The sequence below is a fragment of the Monodon monoceros genome, unplaced genomic scaffold (assembly GCF_005190385.1).
Source record: "Monodon monoceros isolate NGI ecotype Baffin Bay Population unplaced genomic scaffold, NGI_Narwhal_1 Super_Scaffold_18, whole genome shotgun sequence".
NCBI classification, from domain to species: Eukaryota; Metazoa; Chordata; class Mammalia; order Artiodactyla; family Monodontidae; genus Monodon; species Monodon monoceros.
Genome location: NW_021703774.1, coordinates 122,605,928 through 122,619,911, shown reverse-complemented (window position 1 = coordinate 122,619,911; position 13,984 = coordinate 122,605,928). Strand labels below are relative to the sequence as shown.

The window sequence follows — 13,984 nt, the reverse complement described above, 5'->3', positions numbered from 1 at the left end:
ATCTTGAGAAAGAAAAACGGAGCTGGAGGAATCAGGCTCCTTGACTTCAAACTATACTACAAAGCTACAGTAATCAAGATAGTATGGTACTGGCATGAAAACAAAAATATAGATCAATGGTACAGGATAGAAAGCCTAGAGATAAACCCACACACATATGGCCACCTAATTTATGACAAGGGAGGCAAGAACATACAATGGAGAAAAGGCAGCCTCTTCAATAAGTGGTGCTGGGAAAACTGGACAGCTACATGTAAAAGAATGAAATTAGGGCTTCCCTGGTGGCGCAGTGGTTGAGAGTCCGCGTGTCGATGCAGGGGACACGGGGTCGTGCCCCGGTCCGGGAAGGTCCCACATGCCGCGGAGTGACTGGGCCCGTGAGCCATGGCCGCTGAGCCTGCGCTTCCGGAGCCTGTGTTTCACAACGGGAGAGGCCACAACAGTGAGAGGCCCGTGTATCGCAAAAAAAAAAAGAATGAAATTAGAACACTCCCTAACACCATACACAAAAATAAACTCCAAATGGATTAAAGACCTAAATGTAAGACCAGACACTATAAAACTCTTAGAGGAAAACATAGGAAAAACATTCTTTGACATAAACCACAGCAAGATCTTTTTCCACCCACCTCCTAGAGTAATGAAAACAAAAACAAAAATAAACAAACGGGAACTAATTAAACGTAAAAGCTTTTGTACAGCAAAGGAAACCATAAACAAAATGAAAAGCCAACCCTCAGAATGGGAGAAAATATTTGCAAATGAAACAATGGAAGTAGGATCAATCTCCAAAATATACAAACAGCTCATGGAGCTCAATATCAAAAAAACAAACAATCCAATTTAAAAATGCATGGAAGACCTAAATAGACATTTCACCAAAGAAGACATACAGATGGCCAAGAGGCAAATGAAAAGATGCTCAACATCACTAATTATTAGAGAAATGCAAATCCAAACTACAATGAGTTATCACCTCACACCGGTCATAATGGCCATCATCAAAAAATCTAGATACAGTAAATGCTGGAAAGGGTGTAGTGTAAAGGGAACCCTCCTGCACTGTTGGTGGGAATGTAAGTTGATACAGCCACTACAGAGAACAGCATGGAGGTTCCTTAAAAAACTAAAAATAGAACTACCATATGACCCAGCAATCCCATTACTGGGCATATACCCTGAGAAAACCATAATTCAAAGAGAGACATGTACCACAGTGTTCATTGCAGCACCATTTACAATAGCCAGGACACGGAAGCAACCTAAATGTCCATCGACAGATGAATGGATAAAGAAGATGTGGCACATATATACAATGGAATATTACTCAGCCATAAAAAGGAATGAAACTGAGTTATTTGTAATGAGGTGGATGGACCTAGAGTCTGTCATACGAGTGAAGTAAGTCAGAAAGAGAAAAACAAATACCATATGCTAACGCATCTATATGGAACCTAAAAACAACAACAACAAAAAAATGGTACTGATGAACCTAGTGGCAGGGCAGTAACAAAGACGTAGACATAGAGAATGGACTTGAGGACACGGAGGGGAGGGGGAAGCCTTGGCAAAGTGAGAGTAGCAGGGACATATGTACACTACCAAATGTAAAATAGATAGCTAGTGGGAAGCAGCTGCATAGCACAGGGAGAGCAGCTCGGTGCTTTGTGACCACCTAGAGGGGTGGGATAGGGAGGGAGGCTCAAGACAGAGGGGATATGGGGACGTATGTATGCACGTGGCTGATTCACTCTGTTGTGCGACAGAGGCTAGCGCAGTATTGTGAAGCAGTTATACTCCAATAAAGATACATTTAAAAAAATACAGTGTATCCCTCTGAGAGTTCATTTTCTAGGTTTCCATGTAATATTCCAAATTAGCTTTTTCCAAGGAGCTTCAAAATTTTGACAAACGCTCCGTAATTCCTACGATACATTGTGTGATCTGGCGGCGGATGAAGAGATGAAAAGGGAAGAGAGCAGAGACGGAAAATGATCGGAGAACCCAATTTGGAAGAGCCCTTTCCAAATGCACAGGGCACAGCACCAGCCAGGTAAGCTAAGGGCACAACAAGCTGCTAGGGGCTTACGGGCTTCTGCAAAGTCACAGTGGGTCATGTCACCACTGCAGGGCTGCTAAATCGTGTGACTAAAAATCGTGTTTATGATCAGAACAGGGTCCCAAAAGAGTCTGCCTGCTAGATTGCTTGAATGTTTTTCAACAAGGGCCCTATTGGCATTTTGGGCAGGATAACTCTTTACTATAAGGGACTGTTTTGCTCCTTGTAGGACATTTAGCATCCCTAGAATCTGGCCACTAAATGCCAGTGGCACATCCCAGTCATAAATGACAATCCAGGACAGCCATGGACATTTCCAAACACCTCTTTGCAAGGGATTCAGTGCATATGACCTCCTGTTGAGAATAGCTTTCGAGCTTTCGGTGAAATTACAGGTCTGTGTGTTGTGTAGACTTCAAAAACAACAACAAATCTGTTGGGGAACAAATCAAGTTCTATTCTCAATGGCAAGGTTTGAAGCCTAGGAGGGTGGCTCCTGTGCTGAGTAAGACGTCCTCATGGGAGCTGCCTAACACTTGGCTCGCGGCTCAAGCATCTGACGCCACAGGGTGGCAGGCAGTCATCCTGCCTCTGCAGGCCTGGCCACAGCTCTGGCCTCCCATGTGCCTGAAAGTGCTGGGCTTGGGCAAATTCTCACCAGTGTTTAGAAATCCCTTATGTGTGACGGAATCACCCTCTGGGCTACCACTTTATGAAAGGAGGTGCTCTTCTGTCCCTTCCTTGCTAACGGGAATGGAGAGAACCATAGAATTTTATGGTCCCAAAAGATTTTAAGAGATCACGTACAGGTGGGAGAAGTGGTGCACAGAGAGGGAAGCAGTTCGCCACTAGTCCCACAGCAAAAACAACCAGGATAGTTTATGTCCATAAAGTGCTGTAGCACGCGGTCAGTACTCAATAACTGTTACCCGCTAGGATTATTATTCCAACATCCCAGGAAGTCCAGCCATTGCTTTAGGTAGTATTTCCCTGGAAGGCAGGAACTCCACCTACTAGGTTCCTGCTTAATACTCTCAAGTCAAGGACAAGTCCATATGGTTTCTGTCAAAGTCCAAGAGGATGGCCATGAAATGAAATCAAGATTCTTGTTCACAAGCCCAGAATCCCTTCCTTTGGCATTATGGAGGGCCACTAAGAGACTACATGCTCCCATTACCATGCATAGAGTAAAACACAGAGTGCTAGCAGTGGAAAGGAAGCTGAAGGCTACCTGGCTCACAAGCTTTGTAGAAGGGAAGTCAATCAAACCAAGAGTTGGGCAGGTGGGTAGGTGAGCCAAAGGTCTTTATTCTTGCCCAGGACCCACGGCCAGAGATGGACTTGATAGTGTGACAGGAAGTCATGGAGTAGAAAAGAAGAGAGGCCTGGTGTCTAGGATGCTTTTGTACAGAAGAGGCAGGTGTAATACTGGGGACAGATGGTGGCTGAGACCATTCCATGACCCTTGACCCTCAGCACAGATGCCCTCCTCTCCCTGCTCCATCCCTCATGTTCATCTCAAGATGACCTATCTCAGGATCACTGGCCCATCTGTGAAATAAGAAAGCTAATATAGAACTCTTATTTCTAAAGCATTAATGCACTCAACATTTTCAAAGCACCCTTAAGAGCCGATCCTGGCCCTTAAGGAGTTAAGTGTTCCAGCAGGAGAGAGAAGGCACAGGCAAACTCATCTACTACACCTACACGGTGAGTGTCATGTGAAAAGCGTAGTCATGTTCCCCCAGGCCTGCTCTTCAGAACACCAGTTCCAAAAGATACCATGCCTGGAAAAAGGTTTCCAGGGCCAACTGATTTAATAATTTGGAAGTGGGACTACACTGGTGGTCCAGTGGTTGAGACTCTGTGCTCCCAATGCAGGGGGCCCAGGTTTGATCCCTGGTCAGGGAACTAGACACCGCATGCCATAACTAAAGATCCCGTATATCACAACTACAGATCCGTGCGCCGCAGTTAAGACCCAGCGCAGCCAAATAAATAAATAAATAATTTAAAAAAATAATAATTTGGAAGTGCTGTTACCCCCACCCATTTTAGAAGACATAGTACAAATTAATGTGCTAAAGGCATTAAGATATCTTGGAGTAAAATCATATTAATGCTGATTAAAAACCCAATGATTCTCAAACTCATCTGACTACTAAAGCCTACCAACATCCCATGGCAACAATATTCTACTGAATGTAACTTGCCAGACTCCAACTGGGGTGATCAGGAATGGGTTTGAAGGAGGAGAAAACATTTTGAATGGACCCAAAAGACGAGTAGGGTTTTATCAGGCCCAGATGGAGGGGGGATATGAATCCATCGACTCAGCAGACACTTGCTGAGCACTTCCTATGAGCAAGGCCAGCCCTTGGTGCCACGCAGACATGCAGACCTTAAAGCCCTGATCTCTGCTTCAGGGCAGAGTGAAGGGCACTGGCTCTGATTTGACAAAAAGCATCTTTTGTTTGGGGAATAGGAGGCACATGGCCAGGGTAAAGCAGGCATGAAAACGGGAAGAAAGAATAAGGGTGGAGCCAGACAACGTAGGCCTAAGTATGCAAAGAAAAAGGAGCTCTCAGATGTGCTGTTTACCAGGTCACCTCTTCCATGTTAACAGCACTGGCCCAGGCAGTAATGTTCATTTCCCTCTGCCATGGCTGGTAGAGGAACCCCAGGCAAGCCTCTCCCTTCTCTGGGTCTCAGTTTCCTCATCTATAAAATGACTGGACTAAGTTCTCCAAGGCTCCTTGCAGCAGCACCAAAGACAGCACATACTAGCACTTAAGGGGAGGGAGGCTATGGGGACAGGAGAATAGCTACCAGTTTGGATGTGTCAACGGGCTTGCAGGAAAATGAGCAGAGGAAAAACAAAGCTAGCTCCACTTCCACTCAGGGCTCAGTCCCCATCCACCCAATATCTCAGATTGTGGTTCTCAAACTAGAAGAATAAATGTAGCACACTTTCCAACAGTCAATTTTGTTCAAAAAATTGAGGAAAGTAAATTTAATTTTTGTACTAAGACCGGGAGATATTGTAGACTAGAATGCAATATTCCCAATGTATTTTAAAGATTTTTTTAAATGAGGACTTAGTAGAAATGTCTGCCCTATGCTGGCGTTTTGTCTTATGGCCCCAGAGTCCCTGGAGGTGTTCATTCACACTTGGAGGGAACATTCGACTGGGGAACCCAGAGCCTTTGCTATCTAAGTCTTGTAGAGACAGGAACCTACTTATCCTGATTAAAGCTATGCCAAAGAGGCTGGAACTCACCATTGGACTGGTCTTCCCCATAGTTCTTATGGGATGGTGCATACAAGAACATCAAAGCAAAGACATACAGGTTCCACATGCCATAGATGCCTGTAAAAAAGGCACTGTTCACTTGGACCGTGACGCCGCCCCACTTCCAGTGGCCTTCAGTCACCTACAGGATAAAGGAGTAACATTCAATTGGAACCAAGAAGAAACAACTCCAACATAGGAACCAACTAACACAAACACCAAGTCTCTTCCATATATGTGAAAGTGAAGGGCCACATAAGGTTCCATCTTTTAATCTGAATCGTACTAGTATGAATTAAGGTTAATTGAGGGTTTACTATGTGTCAGGCACAAAGTCAGTGGTTCTCATCTTGGCTGCACATCAGCATCACCTGGGTAGTGTCTCTTCCTAAAACAGCAGCACATAATTATCCCTAATTTGATGAAACGGCATTTGAGTCTTAACGCTTATCTACAATTATAGTTCCTCCTCTGCTACCTGTCTTCCCAGCTGGATATAAACTCCCTGCAGGCAGAGGCCAGTTCTGGTTTGTTTTCTGCCGTATCTTCAGCACCTGATATACCGCAGGGCTGGTTAAATAAACAAATGGGTCCTCGGAGTGAGTAGTTATCCTGAGTGGGGCAGTATGGAGAAGCAGAAGGACACAGGCTTGAAGTCAGAGACCTGGATTCAAGTCCAGGCTCTACCACTCACTTTCTGTTTAATGTAAGAGAAGTAGGATTAAGACTCTAAACTTCAGTTTTCTGAAGTGCAAAACAAAAACTTGCAGGGTTACTAAGGAGAATTAAGTAAAAATATTTCTAGAAATTTCCTGGCACACAGCAAACACTCAAAAAATCTTATTTTATAATGTCACCCTATGTAAGTCACTCACGAAGGTGCTTACGAAGCTCTCATATGCTTTACAATTTGGCAAGAATGTTTTGAGGCTGGTTTTGTCTATGTTAATGACTTGGTAATTGTTTTAAGGGCTGATGACATATGGATTGCACTAAGAGCTGTCAAGAAAACTGTTGAGCAGAGGAACTAATAATTTGTGCCAGCTCTGAGATCAATGAAATGATTTTGACCACTTCCGCTTGCTCCAGGAAATCTTAAATGGGAGTAAAAGAAAGTATTGAACTGATGTTCTTGTGATGAGGCTGGGTTATATAAACCATATCTAGGAGCCCCTCCTTCTAGGAGCTAAAGTGTAAGATGGCAAGCTACCTCTAAATGTTAATGACTTAAACAAGCAGGTTGATTTCACCTCCCGTTTATGAGGCAGTGGGTCTATATTTATTTGGTACCCTCTGTATAACCCATGACCCACAGGGGCCCCAGGAAGAATAAAGCTATAAGGACAGGTATTTCCTTCTGAAAGACCTAGAGTGTCAGTTAACCAGGTTAATGGATTATAGACTTGCCAGTTTTAGTTTGGCCTTGTTAATACATAATTTTTCATTTTTGTGATTCATAAACAAACCACCACCACTAGCTCTTATTTACTTTGGGAAATAATTCACTTTATATGACACGCTCAGGAAAGTTTTTATGGCAAAGAAGGATTTCATAACCATCAATGATTTTAGAAAAATGTACCAGCATTCAAGCTATTTAGGACTGCTTCTTAGAAACATCTCCAAATGTCACTCTTCTTACTTTTAAGTACAGAGTATCCTAACTTTATAAAAATTACAACACTTAGAGCATACTTAAGATGATTTTTAATGCACATAATAGAAGGGGAGAAGTAGCCTTAAGGTTTTTGGAAATCCATGTACCTGCTATCATAACAAAGGGAACTCTTCTTTATGTGATCAAGGAGGGGAAATGAGGCTGGGAGAGCTAAAGGTAGTGTGCAGTAAGGCAGTTCTTGTTTTCTTCTACTCTGTTAAGGCAGTGGGCCCCTCAGCTAGGGGAAGGGCCTGCAGGAGAGCCTACTTCCCATAATACAAGCTGGGAATACTCAGTATTGACAACTTTGCTGAGATTGATTCTTGCTGGGACTGGCATAACTGATCCATCTAAGGAAACACTCCCCTGCATGCCTGGTACACAATGGCGCTCTACAGACAGATATTTGTTGAATCAATATGGGCAAAAGCACAGGGATGAGTGCAAGAATGCCAGCCCAAATACAGGGAGGTAGAAAGGGTGTACAGAAAGAGTCACTTTTAGGAAATATCTAAGAAATAAAAAGAAAATATTGCAGTCCATAGTAAACCATAATAATCACACTTAAAAGTAAAAGGAGTAGTCAATGGCCTAATGAGTAGTCAATAGGTCAAATCATTTAAATAGTGCTCTCTACTATATTCCTTTATTATCACTTAAAACAAATCGTCAACGTAGATATTAACAAAGCTAAGACATTTAGAAATAATAACAAGGATAATGATAGTTAACGTTTATTCAGTGCTAATGGTGTGTCAGGCACTATACTAAGAACTGTACGTGGAAGATATCATTTAGTCTTAATAACAATTCTGTGAGGTAGGCAGGTAATATCTGCTCTCAACTGGTGGTAAACTGTGACACACAGTGTCTTGCCCAGGATTGCTCAGCCGGAAAGTTGTGGCTCTGACCCACCAGAAAGGTGGGTGTTCCTAACCATTATACAACACAAGAGTAGGAATATTATCTTAAATAGGATGAGTCTCTTAGTTAGAGAGACTAAAAGGCAACTATTAGGTCAAATTTCCTTTGAAATTCACCTTAATTGAGCACAATATTTATACAGTATGTGTGTATATATATATATATATATATATACACACATACACAGATTTTTATATTCAAATCTGTAATTATATGAACTCTGTATCCCAGATGTAGTAATGTTTGGTATATAACAAACTAGGTATATATGCAAAATACAGTTTTTCAGTAGAAACACTGAAGTGAGATGCTTATACTATGAGAGATGCATTGGAACCAGGACTGGCTGAGGAAACAGTAGACTCAAGCCCCCATCCCATGCTTGCTTTGGGACACCTGCACTTGTTTAAAATGCAGTTGCAGAATTACCCGTACTATTTGATTTGTAATCTCTAAATGCATTACTTCCTGCTGAGGGCAAGGAGTTGAATTTGCATAAACAGACTGTATACATAATGTCACTCTACTGTTTGGAGACCCCATTGTGCTTTCCCCTCTTCTCTCTCAATTACTCATGCCTGAGACATCCTGAGCTCCGAGTACATTCCCACCAATATGTACCACAATAAGCAGCCTCAACAGAGCAGGCCTTGTAAATCCAAAATCTTATTAATGGCAAGGCAAAGAGGTGACAGTCACCCCCTTTAAACTTCCAGAGAGAAAAATCAGGTAGCCCCAACCAAAAAAAAAGAAAAAAAGAAAAGAATCTCCCCTCTGCCTGAAGTCTTATTTCTAAAAGTCCCCGTTTTTCCTAATTTCACATTTGAACAATTTACTTTTGTGTGAAACCACCCAATTATACCCCTGTAGCCAAGTGAAGGTCAAATCCCTTTACACCCAGTAGTCTTGACAACCAACATTCCACTTTACAACGAGGTTTCCAAATCCCAGACACAGGCTCTCTTACTGGAAACATTTCCTCTGTAAGTAACAGAATGAAGTGATCACATACAAAAAAAGAACTGGGGAAGGCTCTCTGTGAGTTTGCTGCATGTGGCTCGACCTAAATGTCAAGCACCTGGAATCCCCTTAGTGAAGGTCAGTGACCATCTTTCCTGCATTGCACTTCTGTTCCCTGCTGCCTGCCATCCCTAAATGGAATGCTTCTTTCTTTTCCAGAGGGAAGGGGCTAAAATACCAGACTGTGACGTGCCATCACTTGGTTGCTATGACTGAGGCCATTTAAATGGCAGGCATTAAAAGACTGCACCTCAGTACCCAACTACAAAGCCTCAAGGTCACTGCATTCCACAGCTTCCGTCGGCCTTTCATTCCTGGCCTCAGAGCTTCAATATCCTGGAGAGATCCCTTCGCATTATATTTCATGAGGCTTAAATGCAAGCTCTCCCAGCAAGCCTGAGAGTATAATGGGAGTTTTAATACATTCCTTTTACCTAAGGCTGGGATCTATTTCAGAAAGTTACCCAATAGGTTTTCTTTCAGGTGAGCTCATTGCTGAGACATTCCAAAATGACATTAAAAAATAAATCCTCTGATGATTGTATTAATACAGTACCTGGGACACTGAGAGTTATGCCTGAAAACGTCTTAGATATCTATAAATAAACCTTAAAAAAAAAATAACCCAGCAGGAGGACTGTAAAGAGCTAATGGAATCCAAAAGACCTCATCGCTACCCCCTTAGAGTTGAAATCCACTCCAGGCCAACTGTCGCAGCAGATATAAAAAGCCAGCCACAGGCTGCAGCCGTGTTAGAAAATACTGGGCAGCAGAATATGAATCTTTTTCTCCGGAGAAAAGCCACAAACTCTGCGACTTGGAAGGGTGGCCTCCTTTGCTTCAGAAAGGTGTACTAATGAAACATGTACCAGATTAAATTTGGGCAACATGTAGCCAGCTTAAAGATCAGCCCAAAATCCCTCTTGCCTTCAGATGGGAGAGACGTTCTGCAGAAACAAGAGAGTAAGTGGGATGGGATGGGGTCATGGGGCAATGACTTCAGCTTTCTAAAGTAGCAGAAGCACGTGTTAGGAGCAAAGGGGTCCTTTCTTTCTGCCTCCCTGAGAACGTATCTTGGTATTACCTTTTATTCCTCAGCCCATCTTCCTCGAGGTTCTGTTTCTCCAAGGAGTGTGTCCCGCTCTCGCAGCCTTGCAGAGCTGGTTGTGTTAAGTGTCACAGTGCATTACTGAGGGACTTGAGGACTGGAAAGCATTTTGGGCACATGAGGGAATCAGCCAAGGGATAAGTCTGGCCTCAGACACCCTTGTTTGAGCCTCAGCTGGTTGAATAAAAAACTCATTCAGAATCTGAAACATTTTTACTGCATTTGGAGTGGAGGGTGAAGTTTCCAAGGCTTTATAAACAAACAGTCTGATACAAACACAGCACTGTTATAGGTCAAAGCAGAGGTGGTGCACAGACCCTCTGAAGATGTGTATATATATTTGTTGTATTTTTTTCTATTCACATCAGCCTTCAGCAGCAGCACTAACACTGCTCAGTGGGCGTAGCCAACAGGGCTCTAGGGATTAGAGGTACCCTTGGGTATCCTTGGATAGAATTCAAGGGGTCCATGAACTAGAGTGGGAAAAAATTATGTCTTTATTTTCTTTACGTCTTTATTTTTATAAAATTAAAATTGTATAAAATTTTTTATAAAAAATACTTTTTATAAAAAATTTTATAAAATTTTTATAAAATTACATCTTTTCAGTCTCTAACTGAAAGTTACCATTTCTTTCAATTATGAATGTAAGAAACAAATCCCCATAATATGAGCAATACCTGTAATTCTGTCACCAATAGAAATCATATTTTCATATCGATTACACTTATATATCTGAAATCTCTGTAATATGTATAACTGCAAATATACATCACCTATCTATCTATCTATCTATGTATCTGTATGATTCCCTTTGAAATCCAAAGTATTTTTTTCATTTAAAAACATTCAAAGAAGAGGCCTTTGGATGTTTGGAAGGCCATGGCCTTCACCTAAGGTTATCTAAGGGGTCCAGGACACAAAAAAGCTTAGGAGCCCCTCTCCTAAAAGGAAGCTTGCTAGCAAAATGGGGCAAGTCTTGTCCTAAGGCTCTATTTGCACTACTAACATTCTTACTTTTAATCAAATATAGGGATGACAGAGCAGCTGGCAAAGAAAATCAAAAGACTGGATTCTGGTGCCTAACTCACTGTATGTCCTCTGGTACAGCACTCACCCTGCTGCTATTCATAAGAGCGCAGCTACCCACGCTCACAGCTTGCCAGGCCCTCTGCAAATCACTCTGCAAGCATTACTTCATATGATCCTTACAGCCGCCTTCTTCAGGTGGTGCTATTATTATATCCATTTTATGGATAAGAAAATTAAACCTTAGAAGTGTTCAGTAATCCATCCATAGTCCCACCCAGTTGGAAAACAGCATAAATGAGAAATGTCTCTGAGGCCATTAGACTTCATATTCTAGCAAACTGGCATAGCAATGCCTATCCTACTTACCCATCAGATTTTTGTGAAGCTCAAAAGCATGATAGGTACGTAATATGTATGATTTAAACAGTACTTTCCAAAGCAAGTTACCAATATTTAAAAATCATTATCGTTACCATTATTGAGATTTTCAAGTAGAGCAAAATGTTGAGCTTTGGAAATAACCAGAAGAAAGATAAAGCTCTATCAAGGGGAATTTTGAATTACATTTCATGTTTAAGTGGCAATATAATTGTTCCAAAGAATGGCTGATGGCCTGTAAAAGGATCTATGTTAATGCTAGATAAGGATCAAATCAAATGAATACTTGCTTGTTGGTGATCTGCTACAGGGCTTGAAAAGTTATTCTCTTAAGTAAATGAAACAAGTGCCCTTCAGTCTAGCTGCAGGCTTTTAATTTAATTAGCAACTTTTCCCTCCTAGGAGGCTGTACTGAAAGAAAAATTCAGTCTACCTCTGGCCAGGTGATAACAGTCCCAGATTAGAGCAGCCTAAAAGCAATGGTTTGATCAGCTGCCCAGCATAACAGCCTCTCTGCTCCTTTCACAGTAGCTCTATAGAATTTTCTGTGCAAAGCAGAGGCATCTTTTCAGGACGTTCTCATCCTGACCTCTCAGGGTCAACTTACCTGACTAACGATGAAGAAGATGACAGTCATGGCAGCACAAGCCAAGGTGATAAGCATGAGGAACTTGAACCTGAAAATTAGCCCCTATTAGGAAAGAGAGAAACAGCAGTTTAACATTCTACCAGCTACCACCAATCCTTTTCTCAATATACAAATCTATCAAAAGCTAATTTTAAAGAAATTTGTAAAACCAAATCCCTAGGAGTAACAGTAAAATAATTTCACAAAGTAACATTTCTCCTGCAGAGGTGAATATGGCTGGAAAATTTACTGGGTCCAGTATTTCCAACGTTCTTATCTGTCATGAAACAGTGATACCAGAGCCTGGGAAATTATATTCACAGCACGTCATGAGGCTGCTAATTTCCCTGCTAAGCTAGTTATGCTTCTCTGCAAGGGTTCAAAGTTACCAAATCCAAGTTTTCTGCGGTTGTAATAAAACTCTGCTCCAGTGAACAAAGAGAAATGTGCATAGTAATCAGCATGAAGTGGATTTGGTTGAATTTTCTCATGTGTCACTCCAGCTCTAGACACAGGCAAAGCTTCTGAAAGTGCCCCTGCTTTCCTGAGGGGATTTGAGGGAACCTGTGTTTCAGGGAGAGACATCTCTTATTCAGGGGCTCTTATTTCCGCTGCACATAAAAACCCTGTGGTTCTGCAGTTTCTGTTTCTCTTTGCACAAAGGAATTAGGCCCATGTCTCCAAGGACAGCCACTTAGGCATGAGCCTAAGGGATCCTTGAAAAATTAAGAATGTGTTGCCTGCATTAGAGATGTGAGGCTGTCGTGTGTTTCTCTTTAATAGGGACATGATCTATAAACAGAGCGAGCACCTGCTGGATATTTTAGGGGAAAGTTGGTTAATTGAAGTCCGGAAATCAGATCACCTGGTCTGAACCCCACTCTCAAGCCTTTGATTCTCAGCAAGAGAACTTTAAATAAAGCCTCACTCCAAACCAAATCCCAATTCTACCATAGTCAGGTCTCCTATCTAGCACACACCCACATTCCATTCCAAAGCTCAAGAACCTGCTGAACAAGTTTACTCCTTATTGGGGAGAGAAAGACATTTATACCACAGAAAACTCCAAGATCTAGATAAGCCAGAAAGCTAGATGCCTCTCAGAGTAGGATTTAGCCTCTTATTTTGCCTAGAGGTTCTACATTACATGAGAATCTCTCACTGTGTATTTGAAATAAAAGCTTCCATCTCCCCTACAGCTCCAGGTGTAGTGGGGTGTGTGTGTGTGTGTGTGTGTGTGTGTGTGTGTGTGTGTGTGTGTGTGTGTGTGTGTGTGTGTGTGTGTGTGTGTGTGTGTGTGTGTGTGTGTGTGTTCACAACAAGTAGTTCCTGAATGAGCCCAGAGATGTGCTCACCTCATAGTGCAGCCGCCGGACTTTGCTCATGGCTGACAGGCTGGACTGCTTCCCGCTGATGTTCCGAAACACCTGAAAGACCATGAAGCACAGAAACAGGAAGTAGAGGCAGAGGCAGATGCCAGCCACAATGATGAAGGCCATCTGATGGCGTCCGGTCAAGGAAATGGCCAGCTCATCGCCAAGGACTCGGTACTTCTCTCCCCATCTCTGTGGGCGATACTCTTTGTCTCTAAATATTTAGGCAATTCTCGGGAGGATAAAAATCTTTTTTTTTTTTTTTCTTCAATACGCATGCCTCTCACTGCTGTGGCCTCTCCCGTTGCGGAGCACAGGCACCGGACGCGCAGGCTCAGCGGCCATGGCTCACGGGCCCAGCTGCTCCGCGGCATGTGGGATCTTCCCGGACCGGGGCACGAACCCGTGTCCCCTGCATCGGCAGGCGGACTCTCAACCACCGCGCCACCAGGGAAGCCCGTCCCTGGGTTTTTATAAGGAGATTGGGATACCCTGGAAGCTGGAGGGCATGGA

The 13,984-nt window shown here is 42.6% G+C and overlaps 1 protein-coding gene across 1 annotated transcript in view; it reads right to left on the bottom strand.

The window, feature by feature from the left end:
• WLS (Wnt ligand secretion mediator) overlaps positions 1–13,984 on the bottom strand; it is a 105,691-nt gene that overhangs the window by 12,799 nt on the left and 78,908 nt on the right. The window contains exons 9-11 of the mRNA XM_029230625.1: positions 13,454–13,597; positions 12,078–12,161; positions 5,340–5,493 (exon numbers count right to left, since the gene is read on the bottom strand). Of these exons, the coding sequence (XP_029086458.1) occupies positions 5,340–5,493; positions 12,078–12,161; positions 13,454–13,597 (382 nt within the window). The remainder of the gene's footprint in view (positions 1–5,339; positions 5,494–12,077; positions 12,162–13,453; positions 13,598–13,984) is intronic.